General features: G+C 41.2%; 1 protein-coding gene across 7 annotated transcripts in view; it reads left to right on the forward strand.

The window, feature by feature from the left end:
* The window catches only part of Ssbp2 (single stranded DNA binding protein 2), a 274,706-nt gene that overhangs the window by 84,488 nt on the left and 171,228 nt on the right, over window positions 1–18,990 (forward strand). For all 7 annotated transcript variants that reach the window (XM_004841630.4, XM_004841629.4, XM_087180753.1 and 4 more), the window contains exon 2: window positions 11,346–11,418. In XM_004841630.4, coding sequence (XP_004841687.1) covers window positions 11,346–11,418 — 73 coding nt within the window. The remainder of the gene's footprint in view (window positions 1–11,345; window positions 11,419–18,990) is intronic.

An 18,990-nucleotide genomic window follows, 5' to 3' on the forward strand; every position in this document is an offset into this window, starting at 1 on the left:
TCCGCGAGGTGGGGAAGTCATGTATGTCTCATTGGCTCTAAAGATAACCACGAGCATGCTTTGCAAAGTAATTATGCTAGGATGCTTTGCCATCACCTACACTGTTTCAGTAAGTCCTTTCCCTTTCTATTGAGCCTATTTCAAACTTAAAGATATAACCTGCTAGAAGACTATGAACTGTACAGAATGTCACAGACGAAATGCTTACTGTAAATTTATAGCAACAAAACTTTAGTCACTCTGTTGGCTTTTCTTAGTACTTCATATTTTTCGTTATATAGAAGCAACAGCTCACACAGCGCAGTTATTTGGCGAAGCCTTTCATGCACCTAGAAGTCATTTTAGTAGCTTTGGCTTTTTACCTATAGCTTTTTTGCTGGGTGGGGGAGGGGCTGCTTCTCTTCATTTGAAGCTACTTTTCAACCACAGTAATTAGGCTGCACTTGTGTGTTGTTAAAAGCTTAATTTGGGTTGTTAAATTGTCCGGCATGGTTGTGACACATCGTTGGAGTCTTTCTACTGCATCCTCAGTGGCTTTCCCCTGTGGTGCACCAGTGGTCCTCTGCCTTTTTCTGTGGAGTTGTACCCTGTGTGTGGATAAAAGGACCTTGCGCAGATTGTCCAAATTTTTGTTTTTTGAATGGCTCTCTCCCTTAGGTTACTCTGCCCCTTGAATTCCAGCTGCCTAAACCTTGTCCAAATTTGGTATCTTGGTCCCAGCTCAAGAGACTGCTTTTCTGTATTCTGTGTCTTCTGCGTGTGCCAGAACCTAGGAAAATGATGGAGCCCAGCTTAGCTTGTTCCTTTTTCTCAAGTACCATAGGCCTGCACCCCTGCTGCTGAGGCGTAAAATTAGTTGTTTCATGCATCTCTACCCAGTTTCCTAGTTGAATAGAGCAGAAGCACAAGTCCAAACCCCCTTACTTCTCTGTGACACAAGTGCAAGTCTGGTGTCTGCTAATTGTGATGTTGTAACATGGAAATAGAGCACAGGAAGTCTTCCAAGACCAGTTACCAAGCATTATGCCACCACCAGTGTTTGAGTGGAGAAAGGAAAATCTGCCCTCTGAGGATAACACAGAAAGCCAGAAATGACTTAATCTATTCAGGTCGGATTCCACAGGAAGTGGGAGCCTGAGTATAATTTTCAGTTTGACTTGAGGTAAATATGATTATCAAGTACACCCAGAACAGTAATTCTAGTGTATACAGTTTAGCTCAAAGATTGGGTATAAAATTTTACTAAATTCTACAAATAACTGTATTTTTGCAAACTGTTGATTTAATTAGTTCCTAAAATTCTCATTTTTATATCTTTGCCTTTTTCAGTTTTACAGATTGGTAGTAAATATGTTCAGTGGAACTTGCGTATCTGCACAAGGCCAGTGTTTGTGTTGCTGGGCACACGCGAAAGCGTTTAACTCCTAACCCCGCTCCCACATCAGCTGTCTGCGACATCAGTGCCGTACTAGCCAAGGAACTTTCATACCTGGCCATCCAGTTGTTAAATCTTTGGTTGACATTCATGTCTGCATTAGCAGGTGCAGTTATTCTTGCTCTAAAACACTGCTAATGCTTAATTTACTATCTTCAATATCTGTATATATATAATTTATCTATTTCTTTATAACAGAATATAAAGAAATAGAAGTTGTAAGTATGATTAAAATAAAAGATGTGTATGGTATTATTGTGTGGTTTCATAGACTGAGTTTTTGACACATTAAATCTGTTTCTTAGCCTGTTAATGATGAGGAGCTTAAAAAAAACAATGTTAGGCAGAGATTTCTAATTTTTCACGCCTCCTTAGCACCAGGTCATCAGTGCCACGAAACATTTGATCAGGCTGCTCTCCTTTCACGCTGATCACTGCTGTAGTCCCAGGAGTGCTGCTCAGTGGCTGCCTGTGCTGCTTGGGACTCCTCGCCAGCTGACTGTTGGCATTTGTCACCTGGGAGTCACATTTGGGCACTGCTGCGTATCATTGGCTAACGCTCAGATGATACAGTGGCTCAGGAATAAGAGTATGTCTTTTCTCTGTCTAGCATATGTCTGAAAGACACTTAGGAGATCTTTTAAAATTTTGTATTTATTTTTATCAGTACATGTTTGCAGTACATAATGTTTCCATTCCTTATGTGGAGTCGGTGCGTGGACACAACATGTCTCAGTTCCTTTTTCACCCCTTGTCCCTCCCTCCCTCCAGACTGCCACCTCATGGCCTCCTTCCCATTTGAGAAAGATCTCCCTCCCTACTTCCTATTGTCTATCTTTTATTTTGCTCCCTATTGTGAATTCTCTGTAGTAGAGGCTTCTCTGATCACTGATTTGGGGTGTAAAGTCAAAAGGAAGTGGATGGAATTTGGATACACACACACACACACACACACACTACTTATCAGTGCCAAAAACAACAGCAAAACTTGTCTTCCAAAGTACCTCTCCTATATCTCTCTACCATCCCTTTAAAATTTATTCCCTAACCTTATTTTATTTCCTTTTCAAAAGGACTGAGGAGAGAGGGAGGTTTGTGCTTCTTGAAGACCTTTTATTAAAAATAAATAATGCACCTAAGTTACCACATACAGTTAAATTGGCCATAGGAATGAGTGTGAAGGGGTTGTTTTTGCTAACTTCAATGCTGTAGGACAGTTTAGCATTTTATTGAGAGGATCCTGTATTAAAATAGGTATCCAGGAGAAACTCTTAACTAATGCCCCGAGTGGAGGAAACCAAGGGCTTCTGCAAGTACCTGATGCCTGGTCTAAAGGAGTCATTCATTCCTTTAAACCTAGTTATTGGATACTACTAATTTAGGTGCTGGAGATATCAAGATAAAAAGACAGTTAAAGTGATTAAGAGAGTTGAATTTCAAGAGAAATTAGGAACAGCTGTTTTCTGAAAGTATTCTACTCTGCCTCTTCTTTACCTTTGTATACATAGGAAATTAACCAAAATAATTTTAAAATTGCAAATGGGGATTCATTTATGCATAGGCTTCATGTTTATTTGAATCATCTTCTTTTTCCTTTCTAAATGGAAGAATATGGAAAGATGCAAACAAAATCATTTGTCATCACTGTAATTTTTCATAGGTGGATATTTTCCCATGTTAAATGGCTACCCACTTTTAAGTTTCAACACTACATATTTTTGGAATATTAAAAGGGAAGCTTGGGGCCAGGGATTTAGCTCAGTGGTTCCACTGCCTGCCTTGCTAGCGCAAGGACCCGAGTTTGATCCCCGGTACCAAAAAATAAAAAGGGGATGAGCTTGCAAAAGGCATGATCTTTAACAGGTAATAATAGACCTAAGTGAAAAGTGGATGTAAGATTTTATGGTTAGGTTGATGGAGACAGCATTTATTGGACTTTTCATTTCATAGGCACTTATCTAGCGATACTTATGCATGAATACTCAGAGGCAAAATTAAAGGTATCTACAAATAACCCACATTCTAGTACACTCTCTTGAAACATTTTTATAAGTTTAAAATTAATTGTTACTCTAACTAGCATGCAGAATATAAAGGAAGCTCCTGATAAATCAGAAAGGCAAAGAAATCCTTGTGAATTCAGATTTTTAAAAATTAGATCATTTTTAATAGCCAACTTTTGTGAAATAATGTTTTAAAATTATACACACACATATATCACTATTGGTATACATACTTATATGCATGTAGAAAGACAAATTAGCTCTGAACTATAGACAATATTTGTCTTTATTTATGTGTGGTTTGGTAAATCTGTTTGCAAATTAACAATACTATCTTAGAAAACTTCTGTTTTTGTATCTTTCCCATAGTCACTTTCTACAATTTTATTCAGAGGAAGAAATTACCCTTTATTCAGATAACTAGGTTATGGAAAGAATTGATGAAGTAACATCATTTCCGGACTGTAAATTCAGCCATTTCCAAAGGTAGTTGAAAATTTGCAAGTGTTAGACTGTAAGTGACAGTGTCTTTTGCCCACTAGGTTAAAGTGAAACTGGGGCCGGGGATTTAGCTCAGTGGCTCCGCCACCTGCCTCACAAGAGCGAGGACCCGAGTTCGATCCCTGGTACCAAAAAAAAAAAAGTGAACCTGTCCTTGTACTGTTAGAAGATACCTAACAACAAACATGTACTGTAATGAATTTTGTTCGAGTGAATGTAAACAGTTCAGCTCTTTGTCAGAATTTGCAATTTTTACAAGGTAAATTTGAAATAATTGTATTTGGTGGTGAGATGGTGACATTTCTGATTTTAATTTTCACTAGGCAGATTGGAAAAACTAATAGTACTAAAATGTCCATACTGTCCAAAGCAATCTGCAGATTCAATGCAACCTCTATCAACATTCCAATGACTTTTTTTCACTGAAATAGAAAAAAATCCTAAAGTTTGTATCCAACCACAAATGACCCTGAATAGTCAAGGCAATTTTGAGCAAAAGGAACAAAATTGCAACCAATATACTATCTTAATTCAAAGAATACTATGAAGCTATAATAATAAAAACATCATGGCATAAATGACATTAAAAACAAAGACACAGACCCATGGAACAGAGTAGATAGCCAAGAAAAATATGTACATGTTTGCCATCATTTGGCTAGTAATAAAGATGCCAAGGACATACAGTGGGAAATGCCATTCTCTCAATCAACGGTGCTGCAAGAGCAAGGGCTGGCTGTCCACATGCAGAAGAATGAAGTTAGTCCCCCAGCTCACTTCAGGTACAGAAGTCAAATCAAAGGAGGTTAAAGACAAACTAAGACCCAAAACTGTAGAACTATTGGGAAAAAACAGAGGAAGATCTCCATAACATTGATTTTGGCAATGATTTCATGAATATAACGTGAAAAGCACAGGCAGCCAAAGCAGAACTAGACAAATGTGATTCCATCAAACTAAGAAGCTTTTGGACAGCAAAGGAAACAATCAACAGAGTGAAGAGACAACCTAGAGAATGGGAGTGAATATTTGAAAGCCAAACATCTGCTAAGGAATTAATATGAAAAATATATAAGGAACCCAACAGCAAAATAACAAAATAACCCAATTTAAAAATGGGCAAAGGAGTTGGATGGATGTTTCTCAAAAGAATACATATAAATGGCTAACGGGTATATGAAAAAATACTCCAAATCACCAATAACTAGGGAAGTGCAAATTAAGATCATAGTGAATGGAACGTCACACCTAGTAGAATGGCTGTTATCCAAACACAAGAGATAATACATGTCAGGGACCGGAGGGGAAGGGAACCCTTGTGCCGTTAGTGGGGATGTAGACTAGTACAGCCAATACAGGAAATAGTGTGATGGTTCCTCAAAAACTTAAAGCAGAACTCCCATAGGATCCAGCAATTCTACCAGGAATCTGTGTGAGAAATAGAATCAGTGCATCGGAGATGTGTATTCTCGTGCTCACTGTGGGATCATTCACGCTAGCCAACATTTGGAATCAGCCTAAATGTTCCTCAGTAGAAGAATGGATAAAGAAAATGATATGTGTATGTGTGTGTGTTCACACGTGGATGTAATGCTCTTCAGCCTAAAATAGAAGGAAAATCCTGTCTTTGTGAAAACCTGAAAGACATTGTGTTAAGTGAAATAAGCCAGGCAGAGAAAAGCAAATACCACATGATCGGGGGTCTCAAGAAGCTGGACTCAGAAGCAGAGAGTAGAAGGTTGGCTAGCAGGGTCTGGGGGAGAAGGAAACTGGGGAGATGCTGGTCAAAGCATACGAAAGTTCAGTTACATAGCAGGAACAAGTTCAGCAGATCTATTGTAAAACATCCTGACAATAGTCAATAATAATGCATTATATATGTGAAAACTGCTAAGAAGCTAGACTGTGTTCTCACCACAGAAATGATAACATACATGATGTAATGTACATGTTGATGTGAGTTAGCCCTTCCAAAATGTATACATCTATCAAAATATCATGCCATATACCATAAATAAATACGATTATTTGAATTAAAAAATAAAGTTACCATTCTGTTGTCAAAAAAAGGTAAAAATTATCTAAATACCATTCCCATTTTTTAAAAAAATCTGATCAATATTAAGTCAAAGAACTAACTGGGAAGATTTTTTTACAGAAAGTACATTGGGTTTAATATTTTTATGCTGCCAAACACCTTAGGTTTTTGGTCAGTGTAGGCAGTCATACTTAATGTTCTGCATTGGGACGCCAGCTGAATGCAGTGCAGTGCCAGGAGCTGTCCCAGCCGGGGGAGGGAGGAGACATTCGTCCCTGCCTGGCAAGGCCGCACTCCTGGTGGTGTTTGGCTTAGCTGTTCTGATTCAGGCACAGTCGTTCCACTTCATCTGTCCCTTCTTATTTTTATTAATGTTTTTACCAATAGCAGTAACTCCTGTTTCTTTTTGCTCTTTTTTATGCATGTTGTGCATACTTTGGTACTTTTAAATTTTAAAAATGAATTAGCATTTCTTCGTTTCGTCAGTTTTCAGAACTACATTTTCCCAGCACACGTGCAAATCACAGTCTCGTCCCCTCCTGTCAGATCTCCAGGTGGCCAGTTTTCCACTGCTGTCATTCCCCACAGGCATCATTATAGACAGATTGGACTTCTGATTTTAGAAAAAAATGCTGAGTCAAAGAATATAAAAGATTTATTTAATTTTTAAAATTTGCATATCTGTGTCTTTTTAAAAACATATAAGCTCAAGGGAAGCAATCAAATGAAAGAAAAGTTATACAATAAAAAAGTTAAGCTCTTATCACAGGCCTCCAGTCCCTAAGACAAACGTCCTGCAGGAAAACATGGTTTTAAGTCCCATGACCGCACACGGGGGAGTCTGGGGCGGCGCTCGTCATTCGGGTGTGCGCGCGCGCGGAGTGTCTCTGGAGAACAGACCGTGCTGCAGGGGGCACAGGGCACACTCTGGAAACGTCTCCCTGCGTCCTTTCGCCCATCTGACTTCCCTTTTCTCCTTGCCATGTTATTTCCCTGAAAAGCTGTGCCGTTTATACGTCCACATTTTACCCTTTCAAACATTGAGACTTTAATGTGCCTAAATACATTGAGGAGTGAAATTTAGAAATGCCTTGTTATGGCTGTGTAGTTTAGCATTTTTCCTTAGTGTTGCTTCCTGGCTGTTTATAACCATTCTTATTTGACTTCTCATTTTCATACCTTACTCACCATTTAAAAATTAAGATCTTCATATTCTGGAGGATCATTTTATTTATGCTTTTTATATGTTAAGTATATTAGCCTTTTGTCATCCTCTTACAGATAATTGCATATCCTGTTTTCTCAGTCTTTTATTGCTTTTAAATTTTATTTGATTGTAAAAGGTCCAGTCGGCCATTTAACATTTTTGTATATATTTTTTCATTTCATGAATCATTCATTATCTTTTAATTGTGTATCTTTAAATTTAAAAACCCTCATTTTTAATGTTAAGTGGGATCCCCCACTCTTTGATTTTTTATAAAAGGTTAGGGTGTAGACCTGTCGACATGTGAATTACTATAGATTTTGAATGTATAAAGCCTGCTGAAAGGAGATTTGATTGTTAGAACTGGAGATAGAATTTGAATTGTGGTTTTGCCATTGCTGATTGTCCACTCTGTCTCCTAACAGATGTGAATGTGTGTTGATAGCTGAGGGTGTAGTACATAAAGGTCAGGTGTAATTATTGTTTTGAGGGCAGCCCCAAGTGGGCTCAGACTTGGCTATTTTCTGTGGTCTTCCCATTTTAACCTCTACCTTTGCTCTTTCTTTAAAGCTGAGCCACCTGTAGTGACCAGGGAATTAAAAAGGTATTGTGCCGCATCAGATACATTTTGTATTTCTGGCTTTGATTCCCTATTTAGAATTGTTGGCTATGATTTTGATAAGTCAGTCTCTGATAATCCAGTTTAAAATTCAAATGAAATGAAGATACATGACTCATGAATCACTGATACACTTTTTCAATTATCAATGTAATAATAATAAAAAAGATTGAATCTAGTTTTTGCAACCAATTCTTACTACACAATTTGATTTTTTCAAAGTAATGAGATCCTTGTTAAGTAGTCACTCTGTACTTTACCAAAAGTACTTAAATTTTTTAAAGATCATGAAACATAAAAAGGAAATATTAATTCAAAAGCTTATCGTTCAAATATTAGCAAGTTCAATGTTTATCTTTAAATTTTCCTGTTTAATACAAACTGGGTCCAAGTAAAAATGCTTCCTTCTTGTGCGTGGTGCTCTCCGGTTGCAGGGTGAGGGCCATGCTTCGATTTACCTGCATGTGTGGACAGTGTCCTGCCCCGCTTTCCTGAACTCATTTGTGTCCCACAGTGCCTTGTGTTGCAGAGCTTTTCTCCCAGAACTTCCTGGACAGTCTTATTTCCAGTGGCACTGGTGATTTTACCGTGGGGAGCTCTAGTTCCTGCTATTGCTGTGGGGGTTCCTCAGGAGCAGGACTGGGGACAGAAAGGAACATTGACTAGGAGAGGCTGTGGCCCTGGGATCCAGTCTGGGACTTGGTGGTCGGTGCTGGAGTGAGTTAGCCGAAATCGTGACTTTGGCTGCTACTTCCTGCTCTCTGATCCATCCAATAACACAAGCAAGGTATTCTTCCCATTTGACCAGAGAGGAAGCTAGGAGCCGGATAAACCGTGCCTTGTTCCTGGAGAACACGGGTATGATAAAAACAGATGGGGAGCTGAATGTCACTCTAGACACAGGCAATTTAAGAATGAAACATCTTGACAGAAACTTCAGACGGGAGTTTGGGGAAGTTGGTTTGGAACTTGGGACGGAGGATGGGACTGCAGAGGTAGGTCTGGGAGATTCTCTGGCGGTGATATCAGGACAGTGTTCTGGAGTATGGTGGCAGCAGAGTTGATGCATCATTCAGCCAAGCACTGGCCATATGGCTGGGGGACAGAGCCTGCCTACCTGGGCACGTGGGCTTCCTGCAGAGGAGGTTACTGAGCATGGAGGGACGAGGTGGCATTGTGATGGGTTTCCCCGCCCTGCCCACTCTGTCACCTGCTGATAACGATGAGCTGCCACTGCCCGGATTCCAAGGCAGAAGGGTGAGATGAACCCAGGAAAGGGCAGCTGAACCCCCAGTTATGTGAGGTGAAGCCCCTGTACCCCACTGGTTCCAAGCCCTTCCTAGTACAGTTTGTGGAATCACTGTCTAGACCCTCAGAGAGGAAAAAGTGGAATGATTTCTTTTAATTTTAATTATAATTAGATATCCTTTATTATTTAGTTAAGGAAAAATCAAATATATTAGCATCTTTATGTTACAGAGAAGAGACTACAGTGTTACAAGGATAACTCGCTGGACCCTAGGAATGGGGTCAGCTGAGAGGGCAGCAGTGGGCTGTGCCCCTGACTGCTCTGGGGTCTGCTCTCTTCCCCACAGGCCCCCCCTTGTGCCTGGGCCTCTGCTTCCTTCTGCTTCTTGCTCTCAAATCCCCTCACACCAGCGCAAACCTGGGGTTGCCCTTGTACACCATGTTTTAGTTCCAGGCCCAGGGTTTCCTCAGCCACAAGGAATCACCTGCAGCTGTTCCTTCTCAGCAGGGCAGCGCTGCCATTGGCAGGCAACTTGAAGGCATCAGGGACTCTTTGGGGAGATTTCGCAATTCACCCTTTTCAGGATGCAAGTTGCTCTCGTGGTGGGTGAATCACACAACCAGGTCAGGAGTGGCTGGAGGGGAGGCAGAGTGTGTGGGAATGTGCAGCAGCATTGGCAGCAGGAGTGTTTAAGCAGAGCTCCATTCCAGGCCCATCCCTTCCGCTGTTCTGGGGGTGGCTATACTTCCCTGGGGCACACTGCATGAGAAGGCCATGCCATGTCCTCCACATGTGTCAGGGGTGGGTACGAGAGGAGAGGTGCCGACCAGGAAGTGTGTTTGATCTGAAGAGATTCAGAGATGTTCAAAGCTACCCTCATGCATGGTGTCCATAGTATACTTTCTATGCGCGAGTAACTTTAGCAGATGTCTCCTCTCTCAAGGAGCTTGGGAGCTCTAAAATCGCTCCCTTTGTCAGCTTTTGCAGTTGTGGAGCAGGGAGAGAATTCGGTGGACAGCCACTTACTGTGCACAGGCTTCCTCGTGTGACAGATGCGTGGTGTGTTTCCATGAACACGAAGAACATTATCACTTCTGCCGACACTGTCAATCTTTAACAATCAAAGATTGGCTTGGCAAGAGAAGTGATGCGGCTATGCAGATCTGTGGTTATTGTTATCGCATTGTTTACTGTAAACCTGGTTCAATATTGGTAAATATAGTGTAGCAGAAACTGAGCTGTGTAAGCTCACTGGGCACAGGTCCAAGATGCCATCAAAAATACTGCCTCAGACTAATTTGGGTTTGTGAATAATATTTTAACAGCTCAATTGAAATCGAGCCACATGGCGTGGCTTAAAAATTCTGAATCCACAAGATAATGAGAGTAGTGTGTGTGCCACAAACTGGGTATTCTATATGGGTGATAAACGTATATGCATTTTGTATTAACTTTTAAACTGTGAGCACCCACGTGCCTGCCGTGGTCTGTTATCTTCTAAGTTTACAAATACTGTGAATTTGCATGTCTTAAAAACTGCAGCATTGATTGATTCAGCAGTCAAACCTGGAGAATAAGGAGAGGCTGCCACACAAGTGTGAAGATAGTTGCTCGACACAAGTTTCGCCACACGGTTCTGCAGTTAACTAGGGTTTCCGTTAACATTCGCCAGAAAAGATCAAAGGACGTAAGGTTATTGGGAAAATTCAATAACTCAATTCATTTATTTTACTAACAAATTTTACTTTACAACAGGATTTGGACATTATAATGTTTGGTGATAAATTATTGGTTACACTAAGCACAATAAAAGGAATGAGGTTCTTCTGGGGCCAGTACTATACTGAGGACCGAACCCAGGACCTTCACACTGCGCCCTTTTATCTCTTCATTGTTTATTTTGACATTGAGTCTCACTGAGTCACTAAATTACCCAGGGTGGACTTGAACTTGCAGCCTGCCTGTCTCAGCCTCCCAGAGTACTGGTATTACAGGCTTGTCCTACTATGCCCATCTGGGATTGTTTTGGTAAGTGAGGTGTTTCAAGAGAAAAGTTTATATTTAGATAGTTCTTTCCCAAACACACATATTTGTCTTTTTCTTCCTGTGCTATTTTAATTAGTTTATTCTTCCTGAACATAAATATATAAATTCCCATCAAAAGGGTATGGGAAGGGTTTATTTCCTGTCATTGTTAGTGTATACAATATTTTCACTATGGAAAGATGTGCATTATTTAAAGGATGAATTTTAAATATTCCTCTTCTGAATAAATGTTTTATTTGTTTTTCAGGTTAGCACTCTATGTATATGAATATCTGCTCCATGTAGGAGCTCAGAAATCGGCTCAAACATTTTTATCAGAGGTACGTTTTATGTATTTTCTGCACTGAATTTTGATATTTTATATAAATGAATGGAAAATATACTGTAACAAATGTTTGAAAAATTGATTGTTATATATTATGTAGTGAATGCTCAGTTGTCAGTATGCATAATACAATTATGGTTGTTGATCATATTTTCAGTATCCTGAAGTGTGACTTCTATGCCACTCAGTAACCTCCTAGTCAACTTTGCAGCCATTTATTCTCCTTAGAAACAGAAAGTAGTCTTAGTGCAGCAAGAATAATAAAAAAAGACAATTTCCCTTAAAAATCAAAAATCCACCATACCTCTTTCTGACATTATCTTATTTTGGCATTGTTCAGTTTTGGAAAATGTGTTTTTTCTTCATTTTTGTTTGCATGGATAATAGTTGACTGATTGTTTTAGGAAACATTTTGATAAGCTTTTGTCACGTCCTTGTTTCTCCTTCTCATTTTATTCAACTTTGAATTTGAGCTTTCTTTCAATGGTATTTTTTTCTTCAATCCACATTATGATGATAAGGGCATTGAGTTTGTTGAGCTGTATTCTGTGCCAGACATATCACATGCCAAGATGCACTGCATGTCTTATCTTTAATTCTTTTAAGAGATTTGTGAAGCAGGTCGTGTTTTGCTGTTTATTGCTAATTGGGATGGTAGTACTCAGTACTCAGCGGTGCTCAGAGACCTTCCACAGGGACTCCTGGGCACGCAGTTCAGTGAGTTGTTGACCTGGAATTCAACCCTAGGCGGTGTTTGTGCCCTGGCCCCTGGTTTCCCTGGGCCGGCTGTCCAGTGTGGCAGCCGATAGTCACGTGCACCTTTTGAGCACTTGAGTATAAGGAGTCAGAAGGTAAGTGCTCCCTCTGTGAGGTGCACGTTATATTCTGAAGGCTTATTCTGAACAAACAATATAAAACTTAATACACTTTATATTTCGATCACGTCTTAATGTATAGCTGTATATTAATATTTGGGTAGACTGCATAACTGTTTTGCTGAAGTTAGTTCTCCGCACTTTGTGGAATGATCAGAACGTGTGAGGTGGCACATGGGGCTCTTTCTGGGGCCCATGTCCTTGTCCCTGCTGGACGGTACTGCTTGAGCGTCGCTGTCCGGAGACCTCACAGGCTTGGGTTCTGTGGTTCCACTGCCACAAGGCTGCCCAGAGTGGCTCCCTGAGACGCATTTGCCTCCCAGACAAACACCGGAAAGGAACCCACAACCCTTGTCCTAGTCAGCCAGCGCGAATCAGCAGGCCATATTTACAGGTCAGGGATTTAGAGGTTTGGTGTGGATATGTCCACACTCAGGAAGAGAATGTATTCAGTACAATGAAAATGTATCAAATCAGAGCAGAGTTTGCTGTGTTTCTTGGCATCATTCTCCAGAGCCCGTGGGCCCTCACCTGCCTGCTCCCCGTGTGATGCTGCAGGGGGGTGGCCGAGAGAGACATTCATCGTGTTGGTGTTCCTAACCACAGCCAACTCGGACTACACTGAGAAGACGCCAAAGCCAGGCATGGCGATGTGAAGTTTTTATTTTAATGCAGATAAAAATGTGACGAAAGGATTTTCTGATCTCCTCTTTTTGTATCAAGGACTGTTTGGAATCAGGTCAGCTTGCTGGACCCTCAGGGCTTTCTGAGACTATATTTTTCTCACCGACATTGTATCAACACAGTGGTTATTTAATGTCATTTAAAAAGGAAAACGTTGCTAACTTATTTAAGGAACTTCAGATATTTGGGCTCAAATGAGTTATGTGGATTAAGCAGATAACTAAATTCTATAGTCCAGGCTCTGAGCTCATTGGAAAATGGATGTAAACAATTTCTAGAGCAGTTTGTTAGAATTTCCGAACAGATTTGTACATTTTGACAAGTACCTACCATGATTTTATTTTCTCTGGCTGCTTTTGGAATACATGGCTGATTGCTCTGAATTCTGAGTCTGCCTCAGTTTTACACGAGAAATCAGTTAAATTGAAAGCAAACTGTTGTCATCAGGTAGATGCAATGTTTCTGAATTTTGGAGAGATGAGTATATGGGATTCTCAAAGCTATTCCTTACACTCTTAATTGGTCCGACCCTGAATGACCCTGTGAAAATGCATCCTTATTCCTCAATTACCAATACTGGGGAATGACTAGATGAATTATGTAAGTTTTCCATAATGTAAAAGAGTAAGTTAGATCTATTTGGACTTACATAGATGGACTTCAAATCATTGACTAGCAGGAAGAGAAGCTGGAGCGCACCATTTATATGGGAACCCTTGAATATGAGACAATACCATGTATTTTGTGGGTAGTACATATTTATGAATGTAAGGCACAGTAGAATTCTGAAGGAATATGCCTACTAGACTAGTTGTTTCTCAAAGTTGGGTATTATTTCAAGGGATCAGGGATACCATTCCTCATTGCAGGATTTTGCCTATACTTAAAAATATAGTATGCACAAATACATATATTATGTTATGGTTCTTTAAAAAGAAAAGTAATGGAAAATCTATCCTCTTAAATTACTTGAGTTTAGACCTGGAAGCCTGGAGGTGTACTTGTGATGGCCCATTGCTGGCTACACTCTGCAGGTCTTAATGACTTCAGCTGCTCTCCCCTCCCTCACGTTTCTGGCTGCTGACAGGCTCCCTGCTGTGCTTGGCCGTCTGTACCCCAGGCCCCTGTCATCTGTGTGCACTCCAGTGTGCCCTGTTGGCCTAAACAGCCTCCTCCTCCTCCTGGCTTCCGTAGCAGTGGCCACTCCTAGGAGGGCTTTCTCCCTCTGAGGTCACGGTGCCTTCTGCAGGAGCCATGCACAAAGTCCTCTGCATCCTATCAGACAAGTCTGCACTTTATTTTCTTTCATCAAAGAGCTTTCAAAAGTTTTAAAGTAAAAGAGAACTCCATTAGGTCTGCACACTGGTGCATGTGTGATATTGTCCCCTAACTGTGGACAATAAAAAAGTGGAGTGTAGTTTTTTAAGCTCTGTGCAGGACCGAGGGTTACTCTTGCTCTAAATTTTACTTGGAACATGTGGAACATTTAAGGCTGCTTGTGGTAGGATGACCTTGCAACTGGATTAGCCATACTGAGCTATCTTATCTGAATCCTCCCTGCTGTATGCCCAGGTTTTACCTCATGGAGAACTGCTACAAAAGGAAATAAAACAGTGAGACCTATTTCTTTGTCTTATTATGATAAAAAGGAAATGGTTACAGTGGTTCCAATTATTCAGATATCCGGTGTTATTACTCTCGATCAACGCAAAGTAGCATACTTCTTCCAGTTTTGATGAATGGGGATAGGAATGACTGATATTAACGAGCTCTTTGGAGTCAGGTTTTACTGTGCTGACCGTTCTTTCTTCACTATGGACTAAGTGTTGGGTCTAAACTTGTGCAAAGTCAGATTGGCATTCCAGACACCATCTGAACAAGCAAGCCAGGTTTCTTAGCAGCCCTGTCTTCCTGGGTCTTAGCCTTTCTGAAAGTGGCCTCGACCCGCACCATCAGAAGTTGGACAACTCTTGGTGGCTTTTGGTATTGGTCAGATGAGGAGAAGACACAGTTATTATTAGCCCAAGTCTTTTTTCCTTTTCTTAATTAAAAACAAAACATTGGACAAAGTCGATATAAACCAGTTGTCTAACTAGGCTGTGCTAACTAGTTCAGTGTTAACTCTGATGCATAATAGATTTAAGCCACTACCTGAACCTTGAATACAGCTTATAAGACTTAATATTCTCAGTCATAAAGAGAGAAGATTGAATATTCTTTAGAATTATTCTCAGTACAATCCTTCTTCTGCTTTATTATCCTTTAACGTTCACCGACTACTGACTGAACGTTAAGATGTCTTTCCAGCTCAATATCAATTTTCGTTACTTTGGATTTATTAGAAGCTATCTTTTTTTCTGATTGTATTATTTAAATATACAAAGATAATTCTCATTTGTTCCTGAAATTCTGCATGGTATTTATGCCTCAGAATGAGACTTAATGTCCTTAACAAGTAAAATTAAGAATTTAGACTGTTACACAGATTATAGATTTTTCTTTCTTAAAAATTTTACATTGTTTATACTGTATTATTAGCCTTTATTTGTTGTAAGTTAACCAACAAGTTAGCCTAAAATAGAAGCCTAGAGGCATAGAATGGACTGCTTCTTCCGATTTTACTAAGAATGCTATTACTGAGCCCCAAAGCCCCCGAAGTCCCACTCCCAGTCTGTCACCCATCTGAAGAGAGAAGAAATACTCATTATTTTCTAACCAGTTTCTTGAGCTTTCATTTGGAGGTGATATAGTGTAGTGTGTAAAAGGAATCGCTTTGGGCAGGACTGTCTGAATATGAATCACGTACTTTTAAAAAGCATGTGGTCACAATAGCACTTCGGAGTTGTGCAGAGGTTGCAGTGAGTTCATGCACATAAACTACTTGGAGTACTGCCTGGTATATAGTATGTGCCCCAAATGTTATTTTTAGAAAGCTTCTTGACCAGCACTTCTCTGTCTTGTATACTCTCTTCTTCCAGCGCACAGGTATAAATACATCTCCTGCGTGTGCACACGCGTGTCACTGGGGTGGCCCGCAGCCCTGCTGCCTTTATCACAGGCCCCCAGTGCTGTAGCCATCTCCAGGCCTCTCCTGCGTGTCCAAGCCCTCTTTGGGGTGCTGGGGCCCTGTCCTAATCCCTGGCCCTGCTGCTTCTCACAGCCCGCTCTGGTTTCCCTCTTGTGGCAGGTCCCTTTTCTGTGCCTGAAGTTTTGTTTCCTTCATGGCGTCAAAGCTCCAGTAACTCCTCGCTCTTGTCTACAGAAGATTACTACAGAAAGTTGGAACAGCCAAAAGGATTTAAGTACAGTATGGGCAACAACATTACTTTAATGATAATTAGGCACAACTGGCCCTATGTTTTCTCGTCTTTCTCAGAGAATTTCTCCCTAGCTGCTTTCCTGAGGGTGCCATTTGCATTGTTCCTCTGTCCTCTCCCTCTCTGAATCTTCTCAGATGCCCCAGCCTTCTTCCTGGAGTATCCTCAGCAACCTCCTGCAGTCTTGTCATGCCGAATATTCAGTGTTTGCTTCCTTCATACAATCCTTTCCTTTCTTCCCATTCCTAGGGATCGTCTTTTTGGGTCAAAGAATAAAACAAAAACCAGAAGCAAATACAGGAGGGATCCAATAAGGAATTTTCCCAGCAAAAGAGTTGTTAAGAGGACTTGTTCCTTCCTTCTGGAGCAGAGCACTGCTGTCCGGTGTAGCGTCCTGAGACTGTAGAAGGCGTGTCTAACCTGTGCTGTCTAATAAGGCCACCGCTGCTCATATGTGACAGCTGAGTATTTGCCACTTGGCTAGTGTGACTGAGGGACATTCAGTCAACTTACTCTCAAATCCTGGCTGCCCCATGGGAGTAGTGGGTACCATAGGAAGCAGTGCAGTCTTACACGATCTACTCCAGGGTAGAGTTGGAGTTTTCTTAACGTTACACTTCCACTGGTTTCAGTTGTCAAACTGAGATGTAAAAGGTTTTGCTTCAATTTTATTTACTTTTTATATTTCGCTTGGTGTATGAATAGATGTGCCTGTGCATGGGAGTTTTTGGAGAAGTTAGTAGGAACCATAGGTGGTATCTTGAGCAGACATCTTAGGGATTTTGCCTGGGAGCAAGCCCACAAAGAGGTACATAGAATCTTAGCACAGGAGCTGGTTTAATTGTTTCATGGAATTACAATTTTTGAATGTTGGCTCAGAATTTAAAAATCTGAAGAGATTTAGGAATACACTGAGGAGGTTGCGGGCCAGGAGCTAACCCTCCAGCTGAGCTGATGGAGATGCTATTGAGGGGGCTGCATCTGCCAAACAGGCTCCATACCAGCCAGGCTGGAGCCCCCGAAAGGTGCTCCCGACGCCCAAGATTGCCAGCCCTGCCGCTGCCGTGCACAGCTCTGCTTCCCTTTTGGTGCCAGAGCGGGATGCTCCTCTTCTTCCCCCTCCCTTGGAGCCCCACTAGTGGCTCCTGGTGGCAGAGCTGAGCAGGAAGCCAGCTGGCAGGGAGGCTGGGAAATGTCATTCCCCGGAGCCCAGCCCCGGGCAGAGCGGAGAGCGGAAAGGTGGGTGTGGCAAGGAGAGGTGCCAGGCAGAGTCAGCCGTACCAGGCCGTCTGGAAGCAAACGAGGAGGAAGTGTGTGTGGTGTGTGTGTGTGGCATGTGTGTGTGTGGCATGTGATGTGTGTGCACCTGCACACATTCTTGTGTGCACGAATCATTTTTCTTCATTTCCACAAATGTTAGTTTACTGTGCTCATTGTTCTGTACTTTGGGTTTCTGTTTCCTTGTTAGATTTTGGAAACTGTTATACAGATTCATGAAATGTCACCATTTTCTTTTTATGATTGTTGAATATTTCATTCTGAGAAATGTTCCATGGTACACTTCAGCAAGCCCTCTACTGATGGCCATTTGGGTTTTTTATTTTACTGTCTTTTACCATTACAAACAATTCTTTTATTAAAAATTTTCACATATGGAAAAATACATATATAACATGTTGCACATCTGACATTTCTAGGATAAATTCCTAGAAGAATTGCTGTATAGGAGAGAATGTGATTAATAATTAGGCCATAAGGTATGCTTTACCCCTTCCATACATCCTTTGTTTAAGATTCAGTGTCTGATTCTGAGCTATTGTAGAAATGCTGAAGACACTAGATCATGCGCTAGAGAAATGTGATCACCAGCAAGGCCCTGGAAGGAGTGGAGTACGGAGGAGAATGGGCCGTGAGATTGACTTGTGAGTTACAAGCAAAGACAGCCTGTAGCTGACCAAATAAGGGCAAGAGGAGATGTGGGTATTTAAACAGGAACAAGCCTGAGAGCTTGGGAAGTGCACGCTGGGACTGGGCAACGGAGGAAGGAAAAGCAGACTAAAGGGAGAGCCCTTGTCATTGTGGCCACCACCCCAGCACCTGAGTGTGAAGCCCACGGGACTCAGGGCCATAGAAAATGCCTCTGTAAATAGCAGAAGAAGCATTTCGAGATGACAGCTGACCTGCAGGAGAAATTTATTTCTGTTCTTCAGCACACTGATCATTAATGAATATTGGTTTGAAAACACAAAGTTGAATATAATTTAAAAATGAAAGTCTTCCGTTATCTTTTTCTAAAAACAAAAGTTGTAAATTTGGTCTGACTTCTTTGACATGCACTTACATACACACACTCTTTTCCATTCACACAGAAGAGGCTTTGTATTGTGCATATTGTCCTCCAGACTTCCAGCTTTAGAAACCAATGTGCCGTCCTGCCTCCATGTAGACAGGGCTTGTTCTTGTAAGGATGGCGCACTTCTGAGGTGTAAGAGCACAGCCGATTTTACGCTCACTGTTGCTGAGTGCTCTTCAGACTGATTCCGACCCTCTCCTTCCTTGCGAAGCTGCAGTGGGTGCTGCCTGGTCTGCAGGTCATTGCTCTGAGGCCATTTCCTGAGCTCTCTTCCCTCCTTTCTATTCACAAGTAGTGCTGGGGGCAGGGATTTGTTTGGAGGCAGCAGCATGTCACTC

The sequence above is a fragment of the Heterocephalus glaber genome, unplaced genomic scaffold (genome assembly GCF_053883595.1).
Source record: "Heterocephalus glaber isolate CG9 unplaced genomic scaffold, H.glaber_assembly_v1.0 deba00001465, whole genome shotgun sequence".
Classification (NCBI taxonomy): Eukaryota; Metazoa; Chordata; class Mammalia; order Rodentia; family Bathyergidae; genus Heterocephalus; species Heterocephalus glaber.